Source organism: Leptonychotes weddellii, chromosome 16, assembly GCF_054177405.1.
Source record: "Leptonychotes weddellii isolate Sample4059 chromosome 16, ASM5417740v2, whole genome shotgun sequence".
NCBI classification, from domain to species: domain Eukaryota; kingdom Metazoa; phylum Chordata; class Mammalia; order Carnivora; family Phocidae; genus Leptonychotes; species Leptonychotes weddellii.
Window position 1 is genome coordinate 4,192,231 of NC_138384.1, and position 18,758 is coordinate 4,210,988.

The 18,758-nt window shown below is 53.4% G+C and overlaps 1 protein-coding gene across 1 annotated transcript; it reads left to right on the plus strand.

The window, feature by feature from the left end:
• Positions 1-578: 578 nt before the first annotated feature.
• Positions 579-12,909, plus strand: KCNG4 (potassium voltage-gated channel modifier subfamily G member 4). Its single transcript, XM_006739795.3, has 2 exons — positions 579-1,328; positions 11,221-12,909. Exons 1-2 carry the CDS (start codon positions 579-581, stop codon positions 11,989-11,991), a joined length of 1,521 nt encoding a protein of 506 aa, XP_006739858.1. The 3' UTR covers positions 11,992-12,909.
• Positions 12,910-18,758: the final 5,849 nt, after the last annotated feature.

The following is an 18,758-nucleotide window of genomic DNA, read 5'->3' on the forward strand; positions in this document are numbered from 1 at the left end:
GTGCCCAGTGAGGTGGATTCCCAAACTACCCCAGCCTGTACAGATGAAGCAAAGGGCTCAGAGGGGCTGAGTCTTCTCTCTGCAGGCTGCTCCTCCTCCTCTGGCCATACGTTGTAAAGGAAGTCATGCATGCGGAGTACCAGAACGCTGCGTGGTGAGCGAGCGTGAAATGCTGACCCGGGCCGGCAGTCCCTAAGGGATGGGAACCTGGCAGTGAACTTGAGAAACTCCTACACTGCTAAGCTCTATTTTACCAACCGTACCTTGTAAGATTGGTACAAGTCTTGTCACTGGCATGAATGAAGCTGAGATCAGAGAGGTTAGGCCACATGCCCAAGACCACAGAGCCTGGGAGTGGCACAGCTCTGACCAGGGAAGGGATGCCATCCTCTTTTTGGTCACGGATAGATCCCAGGCGCATAATGGGTGCTCAGTAAATCTGTGTTGGGTGGAAGAGGTGAAAAATGAAGGATACAGATGCAGTTGCGGCAAGGTGAAAGAGAGTGAATTTTTTCCCCGTTGCCTTGCCCTCTCTTCTCCTACCCACCCCCCCGCCCCGTTTTAGGACATCTCCGGCGATGCCCATGCCCTTCAGAGCCAGGGGCCTGCCTCCCGGACACCGCCACGGGGGCTCCTGCAGCCCCCTGAGTCAGCTCCTGCCCGGCCGCCTGCCGCCGTCCTCTGCCAAGGGGCTGTACTACCGCAGGGCCCGCAAGGTGGGCGCCCTGGACGCCTCCCCGGCCGCCGACCTGAAGAAGGAGATCCTGGTCAACGTCGGGGGCAGGCGGTACGTCCTGCCCTGGAGCACGCTGGAGGAGTTTCCGCTGAGCCGCCTGAGCAAGCTCAAGCTGTGCCGGAACCACGAGGAGATCGCGCAGCTCTGCGACGACTATGATGAGGACAAGCAGGAGTTCTTCTTCGACCGGAGCCCCAGTGCCTTCGGCATGATCGTGAGCTTCCTGGCGGCCGGCAGGCTGGCCCTGCTGCGGGAGATGTGCGTGCTGTCCTTCCGGGAAGAGCTGGTCTACTGGGGCATCGAGGAGGCCCGCCTGGAGAAGTGCTGCCTGGGCGAGCTGCTCCGCAAGCTGGAGGGACTGGCCGAGCTGCACGGCGGGGAGACGCTGCCACTGCTGCGGGAGGTGCGGCGCCCCTCGGGGGACCCCTCGCGCTGGGGGGTCTTCATGCACTGGCTGCGCGAGACCGTGGAAAACCCGCGCTCGGGGCTCCCGGGCAAGGTCTTCGCTTGTCTGTCTATCCTCTTCGTGGCCACCACCGCGGTCAGCTTGTGCGTCAGCACCATGCCCGACCTGAGGGCCGAGGAGGACAAGGTGAGCGGCCCCCGAACCCCAACCCCCCAAGGCCGGGCCCAGGGCCCCCGAGACTTAGGGCCTGTGAAAACGTCTAAGTAGCTTTTAAAACAACAGAAAAAGAGATTGTTGTCTAACGTGGATTGGATGCGTTTTTATTTTATTTTATTTTTTTTTAAAGATTTTTTACTTCTTTATTTGACAGAGAGAGACATAGCGAGAGCAGGAACACAAGCAGGGGGAGCGGGAGAGGGAGAAGCAGGCTTCCTGCTGAGCAGGGAGCCCGATGTGGGACTCGATCCCAGGACCCTGGGATCATGACCTGAGCCGAAGGCAGACGCTTAACGACTGAGCCACCCAGGCACCCTGGATGCGTTTTTAGATCAGTGCAGTTGTGAAAGATAATTTTTAATTTTAATTTTTTTTTTTTTTTTTTGGAGGAAAAGACCGAGGGCCCGCAAAAGTCATAAGGTGGCTCTGCCTCATAGAGGACTCGGTATTAACAAAGCTACCCCTGGTGCTCATGCGCCAGGCAGGCCTGGCTTGCGTCTCCCAGCTCTGTGACCACAGGCAAATTGCTTCACCCCTCTGAACCTCAGGTTCTTCCTCTGTAAAATGGGTAATATTGCGGTAAGGGTTCACACACTCAGTGTGTGTTTATTGAGCAGCTACTCTGTGCCATGCACTGTTCCTGGCTCAAATCTCTGCCTTCTTGAGCCACCGTTCTCGTGGGCATCCCCGCTCCATGTTCAGGTGGAGAAAGTGAGGCACAGGGCCTTTAGCTTTCTTGGAGTTAACAGAGCAAAGATGCAGATGAGGGCCAAGATTCCTGCTGGTTACTTGGCTCCTGAGCCTCCCAGTCAGTCTCACTGCATGGGGAACTCAGAGATGAGTTAACTTCTAAGTGACTCTGCCCCAGGAAGCAACAGAAGAAAGGTTTTCTCGCCCACTCCTGCACTCTTTTTCCAGGAAGTTGTGGGAGACCCCCAGGGGCCAGGGAGTCTGAGAAATGAGATAAAAGCTTAATATTTCATTGGGAAGTTTATTGGAGAGCTTCGAACTGAGAACTGGATTTGTTTCCTACTTGAAAATATTACTCCTGTCCTGCTCTACGTTCCTCCATTGCTCCCCATCACCTTAATTATGGAACTTACATTATGGCAGACAGGGAGCTGATAAATAGAACACATACATAAGATAATGAACCCTGTGTATGGCCCATAATCGTTGTCAGTCCACAGAAGTTCCCTTCCCTTAAGGATATATCCCAGGGCAATATGGTAGGATCAGAGAACTTTCCAGAAAGAAGGGACTTAGATGGAGAGCCAGCCCCTGCCTTACACAGGGTAGGCTCTCAGTAAATATTTATTGAATAAAATGTATCTTGTGCAACCTATAAATGTTTTGTCCTAAAGCAAACCAACCAAAACGTTTCGACTTTCGACTTTCGAACAGCTTTTTTTTCCCCAAGGGCGAGGACTATAGCTCCAAACATCCAGACGTTGTTTTATCCTTTAGCACGAAATCATGTGACTTAAGAGCCTGCTTGTTCACAGAAATATTTACACTTGGACACTGCAGTAAAAAATTAGGACAAAATAAGTGGCTTCGGTCCCCTGCCCCCAGAAGCGTGCCCTTGATCCCAGCTGCTGAGGAAGGACCCCTCGATTTCCATAAACCTGTTCCTCGGGGATTTCCCAGAAGCCAGGATTTAGACTGTGCAGAGGGACAAGGTCTTTTCAAAACCTAATGCTCTGAAAATTACCCAAGATTTGAACCCAGGCTTGGTTTGACAGAGGGCCCAGGAGATCAAATCAGAGGTCGCTGGGAGGCCCGCAGGACCAGCAGCCCCAAGTCTGGGCTCAGGAGCCAGGCTGCCGATTGCCCCTAGGATAAAAGGGGCCATGCCCATGCCCGGGGTGCATCTCTGCGTTTTCACCTTGTGGAAACCACCTTCGTGTGTGCTTGCTGCCTGGAGAGAGGCTGGGAGACGCTGCCCTTAAAAAAACTGTTTAGATGGTAATTCAGAGAGCCAGGAGGCTGGGGAGGCGGTCTTCATTTTTTCAAGACTGTGTCTTTCATTTACATAAAAAGACAATGTTCTCTCCAGCACCAAGCGTGTCCGATATTTCGAATTTGCCCTTGGGGATGTTCAGCTGGCCAAATGCTTCTGGGGGCAGGCCCAGCTAGGACACCTGGGGGCCATGTCGGCCTGGGGGCCCAGCAGCATCTGCTCAGATGAATCAATGCCCCGTGGGCGGACAGACACGCCAGGGCTGGGACCCACAGACCTCCCCCATCAGACACGGTGCCACACTGGTTGGCAGAGACCGCTTTCCTTTTGCTTTTTCTTCTACCTTCTTCCAGTGACCTCCCATGGAGTAAACTTGGCAGCTGGGGAGAAGGGTCTGCACTGGAGGTTGGTAAATTAAAATAGGGGAGGGAGGAGGCGGTGTAGACAGGAAGGACCATGCCAAATTCTTAAGCACCTCCCAGGTGCATCCAGCCTTTTCTGGTTTCCTTGGAAGAGCTCATCCCCAAAGGGAGGAAAGAACCGGGGCTTATTACGTGCCCTTCACGAGGCTGGCATTTGATGGATGGACTTAGTCCTTGCAACAGCTTGGGAAGCGGGTACTACTACCACCCCCATTTTACAGCCGAGGAAACTGAGACTCGGGCAAGTTTTATCCCTTTCTAAAGCTCACAGTTAGTTATGTGGCAGAGCTGGGGTTTGAGCTCACCTACCAACCAGTTGGTTCTAAAACCTGTCTCCTTAGGACCACACAACACCAGCTTTCAGTGCTGGGCTGCTCTGCCTCTTATCTGGACACTCAGCTCAGCAGCCCTTGGCGTTTCTGAGGCCGCCAGGGTTTGAGAAGCACATCCCTGTCCAGCAGGAGGGCCAGAGTGCAGGTCCTCTGGGTTTGAATCTTGGCCTCACTGCTCATGAACTCAGTGTTATTCTCAGGAGAGTTACTTAACCTCTGTGAGCCTTAGTTTCGTCACCTGGAAAATGGGGATGCTCCCAGCCCTCTCCCCATGGGGTTATGATGACGACTAAAAGAGTAATTTGCATAAAGCAGTAGGAACAATGCTGATGCGTGAGAAGCCCTTAGCACGTGTCAGTCCCAAGCATTCACTTGTTAGGTCCTAGCTGACAGGAGATCACAGCATTCACCCTTCCCTTCATTCAACAAGCTACTGAGTGCCTACAAACGACATTCTTCTAGGCGCTGGAGACAGTCAGACAAATTTCTTAACCTTCCCAGAGCTCTTATTCTGCCCATCCTTGTTCCCTGTTTTGTAATTGAGGTGAAATTCACATAACATAAAATTAACCGCAGAAAAGCGGGCAGTTCGGTAGCATTCAGTACATTGACAATGTTGCGCAGCCTCTGCCTTTATCAAGTTCCAAAACATTTCCACTACTCCAAAATAAAACCCCATCCCCACTAGCACTCACTCCCCGTCCCTCTCCCCCAGCCCCGGGCAACCACCGCTCTGCTTTCCGCCTCCGTGGATTTCCCTATTCCAGACACGGTGTGCGAATGGGATCACACCCATGTGGCCTTTTGGGGGCTGGCTTGTGTCACTCAGCGTGGTGTTTGCAGGGCCCATCCACACTGTAGCCTGGGCCAGTGCTCCATCCTTCTTATGGCCCAGTAATAGGTCCCGTCTCTACACGCCAGTTTGTTTATCCCATCATCCAGGGGTGAGTGCTGCTGTTTCCATGCCTCCCTCTGCCTGCGTCCTCTGTTATGACTGTCACCCCGCCATTCATCCCCAGCACCCTTTCCATGTGGCCCCGGCCCTGGCTGGGCAGCTCTGCTGGTCAGGGCGCCCCCTTCCCTCGGGGGGGAGGCCGAAGGTCACTGCCGCTTGGACGGAACACCTGCCCCATCTCTCTTGACCCCTCCCTTCCTCTCTGCTGCTCCCCAGATCCTCAGCGGCTCGGCAGGAGTGCACCACGGCGAGGAGCCAGAACCTCTAGCTCCCTAGTGCAGAGTTCAGATCCCAGCACCGCTACTCCGGGGCTCCGCCCTTGGACGAGCCCCTCTCTTGCTCTGTGCCTCTGTTTCCTCACCTTACTCCGATGCTGGTGCTGAGGACTCAACAGTCCTATCCATCTTGCGCCTGCCAGCACGAAGCCATCACTGGCCGTGTTTATGCAGCCTTTGGGACTCAGCTCACCCCCTTCCAACTTGGCCCTCCACCTGCTCGTCCACTTTGCTCATTGCCTCTCCCGGCCCCTGGAACCCAAACACCAGCGGCCTGGTCAGCAGCCAGGTCAGCAGCCATTTGCTCAGATGTCTTCTCTGTTTCTTTCTTCATTCAGTCGTGCGTTCAGCAGACCTTTCCCAGGGGCCTCCTCTGCGCCAGAGACCCAGGGGAGGCAAGGACAGGCTCAAACTGCCCTCCCCCCGCCAGCTCAGCCTTCACTCCTTTCTCCTCCACTTTAGATTCTAGTCCTGCCCCAGAGGTTTGCTGGGGGCGTTTGGGGACCTTGCTGTGGGAGATGCGCACTGATTACAGCCGTGCAAAGTGCTTTCCCTCCCGTCTGTGGTTTCAGCATCTCGATAGGGGCCCGGGGAAGGAAGGCAAGAGAGATTTTTTAAAGACCAGGTGGAACTAGAGGGGCCCCTCGCTGGAACGATGTCCTTCTCTCCCCTGCGCCTTTCTTGGATCATGAATCAGCTCCATAAAGAACTGCCTCACTCTCAGTAGCTTCCCTGTGTTCAGTGATATTTGGTGATTGCTCCAGGGAATTCTTCTTAACCTGGCTTTGTGGCTTGGGGTTGTTTTTTTTTTTCCCCCTTCAGCTTAGTCTCCCTATATCCAGGCCAGCAAGAAGTAGTCCCCATTTCCGGGACGGGACCCACTTTTCCTGACTCACGGTAGTTGACCTGTTCTTCCTGCTTCGTCACACGTCCCTGTCTCCGTGCCCAGCCCCTCCTGCCCACACTTCCAGAGCCTCTGTGTCCCAGGGTTGGGGAGCAGGGCGGCTGGGAGGGAAAGGACAGAGAGGGGTAGGAAGGGGCAGAATGGAGGGAAGAGAGGGCAGAGAAAACTGGCTCCTGGGGAAAGGAGAAGCCGGGAAGAGGAATGAGTCAGCAGGGAGAGGAGACAGCCCTGGACCAGAGGCCAGGGCCACGGCACGAAGTGACAGGCAGAAAGGAGAAGGCCTGAGCTGCTGAGTGGTTGGGGACCAGCACTGAGCTACCAGGATGTGGGAAGTGGCCGATTCGGGCCCTATTTCCAAGGTCCCAGGGTGTGAGGAAAACTCCAAGGTCAAGACCTTGGCCCCAAGTCCCTCCCAGGTGGAATTGCTGGAACTGGCCCTTTTTGTACCAGCAGCCTCCGTGGGACAGCCGGTCCATATGGGCCCCCAGGCCCGTGGCCTTGCCCTCTGAAAGCCCTGCCCGTCCTCTGACCTCAGAGCCCTTCAGAGCCACCCTGCTCTCAAGGTTTGAGGTAGGGTTTGGGGCAAAGTTGTGGGACCCCTCAGTGCCTCACCCACCTGACCTGGCCAGCTCAGGCTCGGGCCCTGGCTTCTTGTTTATTAAGACATAATTCACATCCTAATAGGCACCCTTTTTTTTTTTTTAAAGATTTTTTTTATTTATTTGAGACAGAGAGAATGAGAGAGAGCACATGAGAGAGGGGAGGGTCAGAGGGAGAAGCAGGCTCCCCGCCGAGCAGGGAGCCCGATGCGGGACTCGATCCAGGGACTCCAGGATCATGACCTGAGCCGAAGGCAGTCGCTCAACCAACTGAGCCACCCAGGCGCCCAATAGGCACCCTTTTAATGTGCTCACATCGCTGGTACATTTGTGCGACCATCACTTCTGTCCCAGAGCATTTTCATCCTCCCGCAAACAACCCTGCCCCTGCTTCCAGGTGCTCCCCATTCTCCCCCATCCTCCCAGCCTCTGAAACCATCCATGTACTTCTGTCCCCACGGGTTGCCTTCTCTGGACATTTCTAAAAAAGGAACCATGCAGCATCTGGCCTTTCACGGAGAAGGTTGTCAAGGTTCATCCATGCTGTAGCGCGTATCGGTCATTTTTAGGGCTGAAAAATATTCCATCATGTGGATAGAGCACATTTGGTTATTCATTCGTCATCTGATGGGGATTTATGTCGACTCCACATTTGGCTACTGTTGTGGACATTCATGGACAAGTTTTCGAGTGGATGGATGTTTTCAGTTCTTGCCAGTATATACCCAAGTGTAGAATTGCTGGGTCATATGGAAAACGTGTGTTTAATTTAAAAAAAAACACCTTTTTTTAAGATTTATTTATTTGGGGAGGGTCAGAGAGAGAGGGCGAGAGAATCATAAGCAGACTCCGTGCTGAGATCATGACCTGAGGTGAAACCAAAAGTCGGGCGCTTACTCGACCGTGCCACCCGGGCGTCCCACGTGTGTTCAACTTTTGAGGAACCACCAACCTGTTTTCCGCAGCATCTGCACCATTTACATTCCCACCAGAATGCTAGGGGTTCTAACTTCTCCACAGGCTTACCAACACTTAGGACTTTCTGTCTTTATACTCCCAGCTGTTTTGGTGATTTTGTTCACTATCTTGAGTGTCACGTCAATGGAAACACAGAGTGCATCTCCTTCTGCGTCAGGCTGTCGTGTCCCCCCCATGCTGTGTGGGAGCCCCCCACGGTGTGGCATTGCTCACCCCCGGTCGTCATAGACCTGACTCACATTCTTCACTACATGGAGCAATCAGAGCAGACCTCTTTCCTCCAGGGACAAGGCCCACCAGGAGGGTGACACCCATCCGGGTTTGCACAGGACCGAGGGGCTCTGGCGACCTGGGACTCTCTGTGCTCAAAGCAGGAAAGTTGTGGGCAAACCAGAATTAGTTGTTCACCCTACCGACAAAATACCACCAGAAGCTTCGCAGAGAGGGAAAAAGTCAGTTTTTAATTTCCCTCCTATTTTTCTTCAACTATGGCTGGCTTCGGGATTCTTTGCTTGGCTCAGGCCCCATCCATCCCCGCCATGAACGCATTTCTCGGAGGACCAGGGCTGGGACAGTGGTTGCAGGATTTGAGCAGAGTGGTGCCGGGTGGTGATGCGGCAGAGGGCTTGCTGCAGTGCAGGGAGGTGGCCGGCAGGCCAGGCTGGAGGGAGGTGGGTGGTGCATGTCTCGAATAGCCAAATGCCCGCACGGAGGCAGAGGGAGGACCCACAGAGCCTGCCCTACCTCTGGGTCACTGGTCTGGAAAGGTTATTCCCAGGCTACTGGAAGTCTTAAGCCAAGGGGAAAACTCCCAGAATGTCAGTGACAAGAGTGGCCTTGTAGGGACAATCTGGCCCAGAGTCTGAAAAACCTCCCGGGCGCCTCTGAGTCAACCGGAGGGCTTGCCAAAATGCAGATTCCTGGGCCCCTTGATTTTGTGATGAGAGCTCAAGAATCTGCATTTATAACAAGCACTCTGGGGGATTCTGATGTGGGGTATGCTGACTCAGCTTTGAGAAATACCGGTTCTGTTCCAACCTCTTCATTGGAAACGGAAGCACAGAGAGGGGCAGTGATTCCTGCAAGGTCACAGAGCGAGTCTACAGCAGGACTGGGGAGTCAGGGTCCAAAATTCCTGAGCACTCCAGGATGCTGAAGCAAACCCCAGGTGGTCGTGGCAAAGACCTCCTGTGTTGGAGGTTCTTCCCCTTCCTGTAAAATCCAGCAAGAGGAGAAGGGTATTGTTGCCCTTATACTGACCGGGCAGGCTGTGTCTGTAACCGGCGGATCGCAGCACACAGACAGCCACAGTCCTCGTTTCCATTCACCACCCATCTCCCAGGGTAGAGAACCACAAGTCCAGGGGGGACAATGGGTCTGCAGAGTAAGTGGAAGTGTGGGATTTGAACCCATGTCACAGACACAGACAGGCACATTGAGATGGGGACAGAACACCCGTTTCTCTTCCTCCAGTGGCCAGACATAAAGAGCATTTCATTTCAGTTCAGTATTCCTGTGGGCCCAGGCACTGGAAATAATTTCTTTTTCCATTTCAGAGGTTTTTAATCCAAAGAAAACTGCAGTTGTCAACACCTTGCTTTGCACTCAAGCAACTGGCTTTGGTCATTCATTCACTCATCCATCATATATATATATATATATATATATATATATATATATACATATACATACATAGTATTTGGAGTCAGGTTCTCAAACCCTGGCTTTGCATTACAATCATCTATGGGACTTCTGGAAAATTCTACAGCTCAGATTCAAACCTCAATCAACTAAATTAGAATTCTGAGGTCCTGGCCCAGGCACCGGCGGGGGTGGGGTGGGGTGGTGGTTTCAAAGCCCCCAGGTGATTCTAATTGTGCAGCCAAAGCTGAGAACCACTGCACTAGGCCAGAGCTTCTCGAACTTTGATGTGCACATGAATCACAGGGAGTCTTGTTAAGACGCAAATTCTGATTCCTTAGGGATGAGGTGGGGTCCAAGAATCTGTGTTTCTTACAAGTTCTCAGGGGAGGCCGATGCTTTCGGTTCGAGGACCGCAGTTTGAGTAGCACAGGGGCTAGTGGAATTTCCTGTTAGGAGCCAGGCAGGGAGCACGAACGATGCAAAACTGAATCCACAACAGCCCCCACCTAGCTGCAATCTCTGGAGGGAAACAGACCCTGCGTGAATACTTGCAATCTCACACATCACAAGGTTGCACCAGGGACGCAGGAGCCCTCTCTGCCCCACCGGCCTCCAAGCTCCCAGAAATGACATCTGCTTCTCTCTTACTTTCCCCCCAGAGCCTAGGAGCCTGGCACAGGTGAGCCCTCCTTGTGTTTTTGTTGGATGAATGAATGAGGGATGGCAGGCAAGGAAGCTACAAAATAGCATACAGTGGCTGAGAGACCATCTGCTTTGCGTATGAGCTCAGGCAAGGCATTTCACTGCTTGGAGCCATGTCCCGGACACAAAACGGGGTCACGCTGCCTGCTCACAACATCACTGGGCGGTGTGACAGCTGTCGAGCAGGGCAAGGTACACAAAAGGGGCTTATATTAGTGAGGCCGAAGATTGGCCGCTATTACAAAGAGGCCCCGAGATAGAACGGCTTTAAACAAAATAGATGTTGAGGCACCTGGGTGGCTCAGTTGGTTAAGCACCCACTCTTGATTTCAGCTCAGGTCATGATCTCAGGGCTGTGAGTTGGAGCCCTGTGTTTGGCTCTGCGCTGGACATGGAGTTTGCTTGAGATTCTCTCTCTCCTTCTCCTTCTGCCCCTCCCCCCCAAATAAAAACAAACAAACAAAAAACCAAAATAGATGTTGATTTCTCCTGCAAAAAGGGATCAAGGTGAGTGGGCAGCTCTCACCTGAGACCCGGGATTGTTTCCACCTTCCCCCTCCATCCTCCCCTGGGGCGTTGGTCCAATCTGTAGGTTCTAAGCTGGGTTGCAGGGTCATGTGGGTTGTCCCAGCTGACAGTGGAGAAGAGTGTGTAGGAACTCATGCCAACATCCTAAGTCCTGGAACGGGATGCAGCACACATCGCTTCTGTTCACATTTTGTGGGTGGGTTCTTAGTTATTTGGCCACACCTCGATGCCAGGGAGGCTGGAAAGGGTGGTCCCTGATCTAGCTGACTGGCCTCGTGCCCAGCCGCAACTTGAGAACTATTCATAAAGGGGATCTGGGTGGACAAATGAGAGTCTACAGCACACAGAACTCAATCGTGATTGATAGATAGATGATAGATAATACACAAATATAGAGAAAAACGATAGAATATATAGAGAATCTATATCCACACATATGGAAATTGATATTGATGTCAATCTCACTATGGATACATGGAGTCGCTTCTCGGCCCGGTCACTCCCCCCTTACCCAGCGCGGCTGCCCACCACTCTCCTTCTGCATTTTGTCGCCTCCCCAGGGTGAGTGCTCTCAGAAGTGCTACTACATTTTCATCGTGGAGACCGTCTGCGTGGCCTGGTTTTCCCTGGAGTTCTGTCTGCGCCTTGTCCAGGCCCCGGACAAGTGCCAGTTCTTCCAAGAGCCCCTGAACATCATCGACATCCTGGCCATCTCCCCGTACTACGTGTCGCTGGCCGTGCCGGGCGAGCCCCGGGAGGACGGCGAGAGGCCGGGCGGGGGCTCGTACCTGGAGAAGGTGGGGCTGGCGCTGCGCGTGCTGCGGGCTCTGCGCGTCCTCTACGTGATGCGCCTGGCCCGCCACTCGCTGGGGCTGCAGACCCTGGGCCTCACGATACGCCGCTGCACGCGCGAGTTCGGCCTGCTCCTCCTCTTCCTCTGCGTGGCCGTCACCCTCTTCTCCCCTCTGGTCTACGTGGCGGAGAATGAGTCCGGGCGGGTGCTGGAGTTCACGAGCATCCCGGCCTCCTACTGGTGGGCGGTCATCTCCATGACGACGGTGGGCTACGGAGACATGGTCCCGCGCAGCGTGCCGGGCCAGATGGTGGCCCTCAGCAGCATCCTCAGTGGGATCCTCATCATGGCCTTCCCAGCCACGTCCATCTTCCACACCTTCTCGCACTCCTACCTGGAGCTCAAGAAGGAGCAGGAGCAACTCCAGGCGCGCCTCCGCCACCGGCAAACCGTCGCCTCGGCCAGTGAGCACGAGCTGCTGAGCGACGTCGACGACCTGATCCCAGAGGGACCCGCCTTGCCCACTAAATACGTTTAGCTCAAAACGCTTCGTGAAAAGGGCAGGACCGCAACCCGTCGCCCCCGGCTGACCCGGCTGGAGAGCACCAAGGTGTAGACCATCCCGTGGGATGTTTCTAGAGCCCCAGGAGCACTCCCAAAGCTAGGAGGGGCTCAAGGCCACAGGTGTTTGCTTGTTGTGAGTCTTGGCCCCCACTGGCCGCCATGATTCCTGCTGACCTTATCGATGCTCCTTGCCTTTTCCTTTCTCTGTGCCCATCACCAAGCACATCCCCTCTTCCTGTTAGGTCTGCCATCCTCCACTCTCCTTCCTCCCCTGCAGTCTTCCACACCCCAGCCTGGGTTCCAGACGCCCACAGAACCACGCCTAAAGAACTCCATTCCTCCCCGGAGACTCTCTTTCCAGGGCCACCCTACCACCAGGAACTGGAGGGGCCAGTCACTGCAGACCCTTCTGATCAGATCTCCCCACCCAGCCCTATATCATGGGTTCCAGCAGAGATCAATATGTCCTCTTTCCACTCCCCTCCACCAGTGGCATTTTCCTAATGCCGCTGCCTCCTCCCCACCTCTGGAAGCTCTCAGTCAAGAAGGCAGAACTGGCCTCTGTGTTAAACCCCACATGGGGAGCCGGTGGCCTGCCATTCCTCCTGATGTGGCTGGGACCTGGGCAGGAGTGCCACTTGCCAGCACAGCAAGCCTTCCTTGGCCAACTGGACTCTTGGTGGGACATTCTCCAGTTATCCAGTTCTTGGCCTTGACGGTCGCTAGCTCTTGCAGGGCACTGCATCGGCCCTCGAGAGAACCATTCCTGCCGCTGGCTTCTCAAGCACTTTAGGGACCTTGGCTTTATGCCCTCAGCTAAGCCATCATGGATGCAGCAGAGCTTCAGTGAAGACATGCGGGCGGCCTTAGGGTCTGCCCCTTTGCTGCCGCTCCAGACCAGGCCCTTGATGCCAGAGGGTAATTCCTCAGCTTACATTTAAATATGTTTGTCTAGTAACTATTCATTCATGAACAGATTCAGCCCTTTGCATCCAATGGAGGAAGCAGACATGGGACCAAGGTGTTCAAGATAAAAGCAGTGCGTGCTGAGGCCAGAGCAATGAATCCTGAGCTCGAGACCCAGGAGGGCTTGAATGAGGAGGGATGTTTGGGGAGCTGAAGCTGGAAAGGGGTAGGGATGGGAAGGTGGTGGGCTGTGAGGGCTGAGTGGAGGGTCTGGGCCTTCTGGTAAGTGCTGGAGGAAGCAGTGATGTGGCTGGACTGCAGGTGTGCATGCAGATGGTCAGGCAGCGCGCAGGGAGACCAGCGTGGGGCAGAGAACGACCGAGCGGCTCAGACAGGCTGTGAGGGCCTCTCTCCTCGTATTGTTAGTTGTACGAGGAGTACCTCGTCTCATCTTTTGTTCCCCAGGAGGCCACACCTCGGGGAGGTCTCGATGGCACCTTCCATGAGTGACATAGCCATGCACATTACTGCTGGCTGGAAATCCACGGCAGAAGGTGGCCTGGGTCACAGATGGGTGGTGGCGAGCCAGTCGGGGACGGGCAGATCCGATATCGTTTGTGTGTAAGCATGCCAGCATTTCATCCCCGGGACAGCTTGCCTGCTCTTCATTCATTCGGCTAATACTCAGCGCAGGCCCACTATGTGCCAGGCCCATGCCTTCCTCTGGCTGCAAGCCAGCCTTACCTCGTGGGCAGCCCTCACGCCTCTTGACTCCCCTGGGTGCCCTCCCAGCTGAGGGGGGTACATGTCTCCTCTAGACCGCCAAAGTCGGCAGGTCGACCGCAGTCCTTCCCACACTGACATTTCGGCGAGGAAGCTCTTTGCATAGTGGCCCAGTGATCACACACAAGGGAAGCCCCTGCCCCTTATAAAATCCCCACCCCGTGCCACCTGCCCCAGGAAGTGAGTAGCAGAGTCTCATGAGCTTCTGGGTGCTCCCTCAGGCCTAGATTTTCACTCTCTGTATGCCCGTGGCTCCTTGCCTTCTGTCAAGTGTGGGGCTTGGGCTAGATCTGTGATTTTCTGGCTGGGGCTCCAGCAAGACCCTCGGGGCTGCTCTGTGGGTAGAGAGCTCTGCATCCCAAGGTGAAACATTTGCAAATGATGATGTTGAAAAGAATGTGAGAATTTCTAACCCTCCCAACTCCGGTCAGGGTGCCTTGAATTGAGGTTGGAGAGCTCACCCCAGAACCAAGGAACAATCCTCGACAGCCAACGGAAGGCCTGGGACCCAAATCAGACCCCACACCCGGCCCTCCCTCTTCTGATTGGAGGCCTTTTTCCTGTGCCGCGTGCCTGGTGCAATAATTCCTCGTTGCAGCTCTGCCCATCCTGTGATGGCTTCCACCCAGGCATCTGCATTCTCCTCTGGTTCACATCCCAGCCATCTGAACAAAAGTGTGCCAGGGCTGAAGGAAACGTAGGTAAGCCCATTGCCAACATTACGAGACTCTACAGTGTCTTAATACGTGCCCGGTGGAAATTCTACCAAATTAGAAGTAGAAAATTGGAATTGATTGCTCACACGTGGGGCTTAATTAAACGCTCTATTTTTTCTCCCCAGCAATAGCCCCAGGGACTAGTCTAAGTAGAATTTGTCTAGCCAGCTTTCCCTTCATGCTGATTGGATGGGATAGTGATGACAAGCGAGTTGCTAGGCGGTCTCTTCATCCCCATTGGCCGAAAGGAGTCTTGCCAGTCCCCGAAGGGCTTGTTTTCTCTGAGGTCGATGGGCGTGACTGCGGCCAAAGGTGGAAATTTTCCAGCCAAAGGCAAAGGGCAAACGGCCCTCTGCTTCAAGCAATTTCATGTGATGTCATAGATGTGGCTCCCACAGATAACTTTATTATTATTTTAATTGAAGTGCAGTTGACACACAATGTTACACTGGTTTCAGGTGTACAGCATAGTGATTGGACAAGTCTGTACGTTATGCTGTACTCACCACAAGCGTGGCTGACATCTGGATGGCTTTACAATGTTGGCTCACCGTCTCTCTAAGCAGAGTTGAGCCCAAAAAGTGACTTGGGGATGGATGGATGGATGGTGCAAATGCGGGCTCCACCCACTGACTCTAGTCTGATGGCTTACAGGACTTGAGAAATTGGTAGCTGGACAGCTCATCAGAATACCATCTAAGCAGAGCGTTTCCATGCGGGAGTCTGTGAACCCCTGGAGGTTATGTGCATCTCAAAGTGCACGGCTTCAAAAAAGTGTCCAGCAATTGTTATCAGATCCTCAAAGGAATCCATGGCCCCTGTAAAAGGATAAGAATTTATGTAGTAAATCATCTCTCGTATTTTAAGATGGGGGGACCAAGACTCAGAGAGGGAAAGCCACCTGCCCAAGGTCACACAGCCGGTTTACTTAGTTAGATCCAAGCATCCTGATTTCCAGCAGAATACTCAGTTCTTAGGCTCATCTGAAACAGTGCCCAAGCCCTCAAAGGAAATATTCAAGACAAGAATATTACAAGAACATAACTTTGCTGTGCTACCCTGAGCAGAGTAAGCAGGGTTGTCTCGGGGTATCTCCGGCACCAGCTGTCACCCTTTCTTTGTCATATCACAGTGGACATGGTGACTGATTTCACTGGCCCTTCCTTTTCTCACTGATTCCCATGGAGAGGTTGGACCAGATGGTTATTAAAGTCCGTCCGGGCTTGGACAGTATGTGATTCTGGGGAGCAGAGTTCACTGCAACAGTCTATGCCATGGAGGGGCAGTTAAGAAACCAGAAGAGAGGTAAAAAACAAAACAAAAAACAAAACAAACCAAACCATGGTCCCTGACTATTCACAGAATGGCTCCCTTAGCAAACATCATGAAATAGTTCAAGTTTGAATAGAAATTCACTGAGATCTCTGTCTACGAGCTGCCTGCCCTGTTTCTACCCACCCACCTGGGCTCCTTGCCCCCACCTGAGGCCCCGCAGGTGCCAGGATAAGGGGCTGGGCCTGCCAGTGGCCTGCCTCTCACCAGGGGCCCTGAATCCCCTCCCCTCTTCCTCACATTGATATGCTAATAATGGGCAGCTCTTAGGGAATGATTACTAGTCACCAGGCAACTGTTTCCTTAACATTTTATTTGGGAAACGTCAAACACAAAAAAGTTGCAAGAACAAAAACAGTACATACATACAATTACCTGAATACACCTTTTTTAAAAAAAAACACATTTTGCCATTTGCTTTGCCTTATCACTTACTATTTTTTTCAATTATATATAAATAGATTTTTCTGGACCATTTGAGAGTAAGTTGACTACATCATGGTCCTTTTAGAACTTTAGAATGTAGGGGCGCCTGGGTGGCTCAGTCAGTGAAGCGTCATACTCTTGGTTTTGGCTCAGGTCGTGATCTTGGAGTCATGATTCAGGGTCCTGGGATTGCGTTCAGCAGGGAGTCTGCTCCAGGATTCTCTCCCTCTGCCCCTCCCCCTGCTCGCGCGCTCTCTCTCTCTCTCAAAAAAATAAATCTTAAAAAAAACAAAAACAACTTTAGAATGTAGCACTAGAAGGTCTGTCGGAAAACCATCAGTGCAAGAATTCTCGGCAGAGGGTTTCCAAGAGGGCCTGTAAGCCTCTGGAGATGACAAGCAACAAAGCATGTATGTATGTGCGTTTCACAGTGTCAAGTGTCCAGTGATTTCTTTGGATTCTCAAAGGAATCCGTGAGTCACCCAAGAAAATAAAAGGAGAGGAAGCTCTAAGGTAAATCACGTCCTTTGTTTTAAGATGGAGAGCCAAGGAGACCCTGGAATACTTCGGGGGGGGGGGGTCTCTGTCCTAAGGTGAAGGATATTCTCTTACAAAACCACAATATAGTTATCAACCTCAGCACATTTAACGTGGACGCAATATTTTAATCTAACCTACTGTCGGTTCCAGTTTTGCCAGTTGACCTAATAATGTCCTTTACGGCTTTTCCCCCACCAGGAGGGACTAGAGGGGGCATCTATGCAGCCCATCTCTTTAGCCCCCCATAATCTGGACTGTTTCCACAGCCTTCTGTGGCACTTCTGACACCAAAATTTTGGACGAATATAGCCCTTCCTTTGTAATAGAATGTGCCTCGTTCTGTGTCTGTCCCAGGTCTCTTCATGCTCAGATTGAGGCTTGCATCCCCAGCTAGCCGCGGCACCTGTGAGCTGGCGTCCCTCCCGGGTGTCACATCTGGGGGCACCGTGCCCCTCACTGGTGATGTGCATTCCCTTGGTTTGGGAGGTGGTCCCAGGAAATGCTAGCATGGGAGTGGAGAGTGAGAAAGGGAAGGAGTGCTGGCTGGGCCCAAAGGCATTCAAAGAGAAACAAAATTAACCCTGATCGTGCAGGCCAGATAGAATGTTCCAGAAGGCCAGGTGTGCACAGGCCACCTCTGGGAGGAGGAGAGTGTCCCCCTTGCAGATGAGCTAGTCCCCGAGGCTCAGAGCAGGACTTCTCTCTTCACCTGTGACGAGGAGGGGCCCTCTGGTGCCCTTCCCTGACCCTGCCAACTGGGGAGAAGCCTGGCCCACGGATTCTTAGAACCAAAGAACCTGCCCATTTTACAAGTGTGGACGTGAGGGCTCGGGGAGGGGCTGTGATGTGGCAAGTCACACAGCCTGAGTCGGCAAAGCCAGGACTGCCAGCCCATGCCCTCAGCTCCGTGCCTCCTGGTCCTCGGCCGGCACCTGCCCTACCCAGCATTTGACATCCAACCAAGGGGCACCCCTAGGAACAGAATGTCGGTTAAAAATAAAACAAAGGGCTGTCCTCGAGAGCCCTGTGGCTCCCTGGTCGTCCGAGGGGCCCTGGCTGAGGCTGTGCTCCCCAGCCCTGCCTTGGTGGCAGCCTGCTCCCAAAAACGTGTGGAAAATGTCACGTGACTTTCATAACTCACCTTTGCTCTAAGCAGGACAAAACCAAGAGCGACTGGAAACGGAACGAATCCGGGCGCCCCACGCTAAAATTAGCCAATCTTGCTGTTCCAAAGGCTTCCAGTGTACTTGGCCAGTGATCAGCTTAAAATAAGATCCCCTGAGAAGCTCAGCAGTGTCACCTGGCGCCTTCCTAACTAAGCTTCAGGGCTCCCCTGCCCCCTGCAACTCCGAGAGAAACATTAAACAATGTTAAAAAGTGATGCTGTGACTTCTCTGCTGTATTGGGGCAGGTCTAGTCCCGGGGCCGCCGGGCAAGGGGTGCTAGGGGGCAGGGGTCACAGCCAAGGCCATTCAGAAGCTGGGAGGGACAAGAGTTGGGTTCTGGGGCAATATTTCTTACATGTCTGCCACGTGCCCGATGTTGTTCCAGCACATCGGAGAGGGCAGTTAGCACGACAGATGCTGGTGTGGTCCTGAGCGGAGGGGAGGCGGGGAGGTAGGAAGTCAGGCCACAGAGAAGTCCAGAGGGAAATGAATGGGACAAGCACAGCTTGCGGTAAGTCCTGGGAAGGAAGAGGGCAGCGTGATGAGACCAGTGACGTGGGGGCCTGTGGGCGCCAAATGTGGACCGGCTTCTGAGGAGGTCTGACTTGGTTCTCCCAGATCTTTGGGTTCCCCCAGAAGCAAACCCTGATTCAGGGATTTACATGCAGCTGGTTTATTTGGGACGTGATCCTGACAAACACCGGCTGGAGAGAGAAGTGAGACAGAGACAGGAAGGCCGCCCATCCAGGGTATGGGGTCAGGCCCATGGGCAACTAGAGTTCAAGCCCATACATATTCCAGTTCTATGGATGACACTGTACCCAGGAAAATGCCAAGCGTTTGTTGTATGAAGGTCAATTTCCCTCTCATCC

What these genes read in the sequence shown, in the direction of transcription:
- KCNG4 (XM_006739795.3), top strand. Translation starts at nt 579, where the DNA reads ATGCCCATGCCCTTCAGAGCCAGGGGCCTGCCTCCCGGACACCGCCAC. An exon ending in TGAGGGCCGAGGAGGACAAG is followed by an intron (nt 1,329 to 11,220) that starts GTGAGCGGCCCC and finishes TCGCCTCCCCAG; the next exon opens with GGTGAGTGCTCTCAGAAGTG.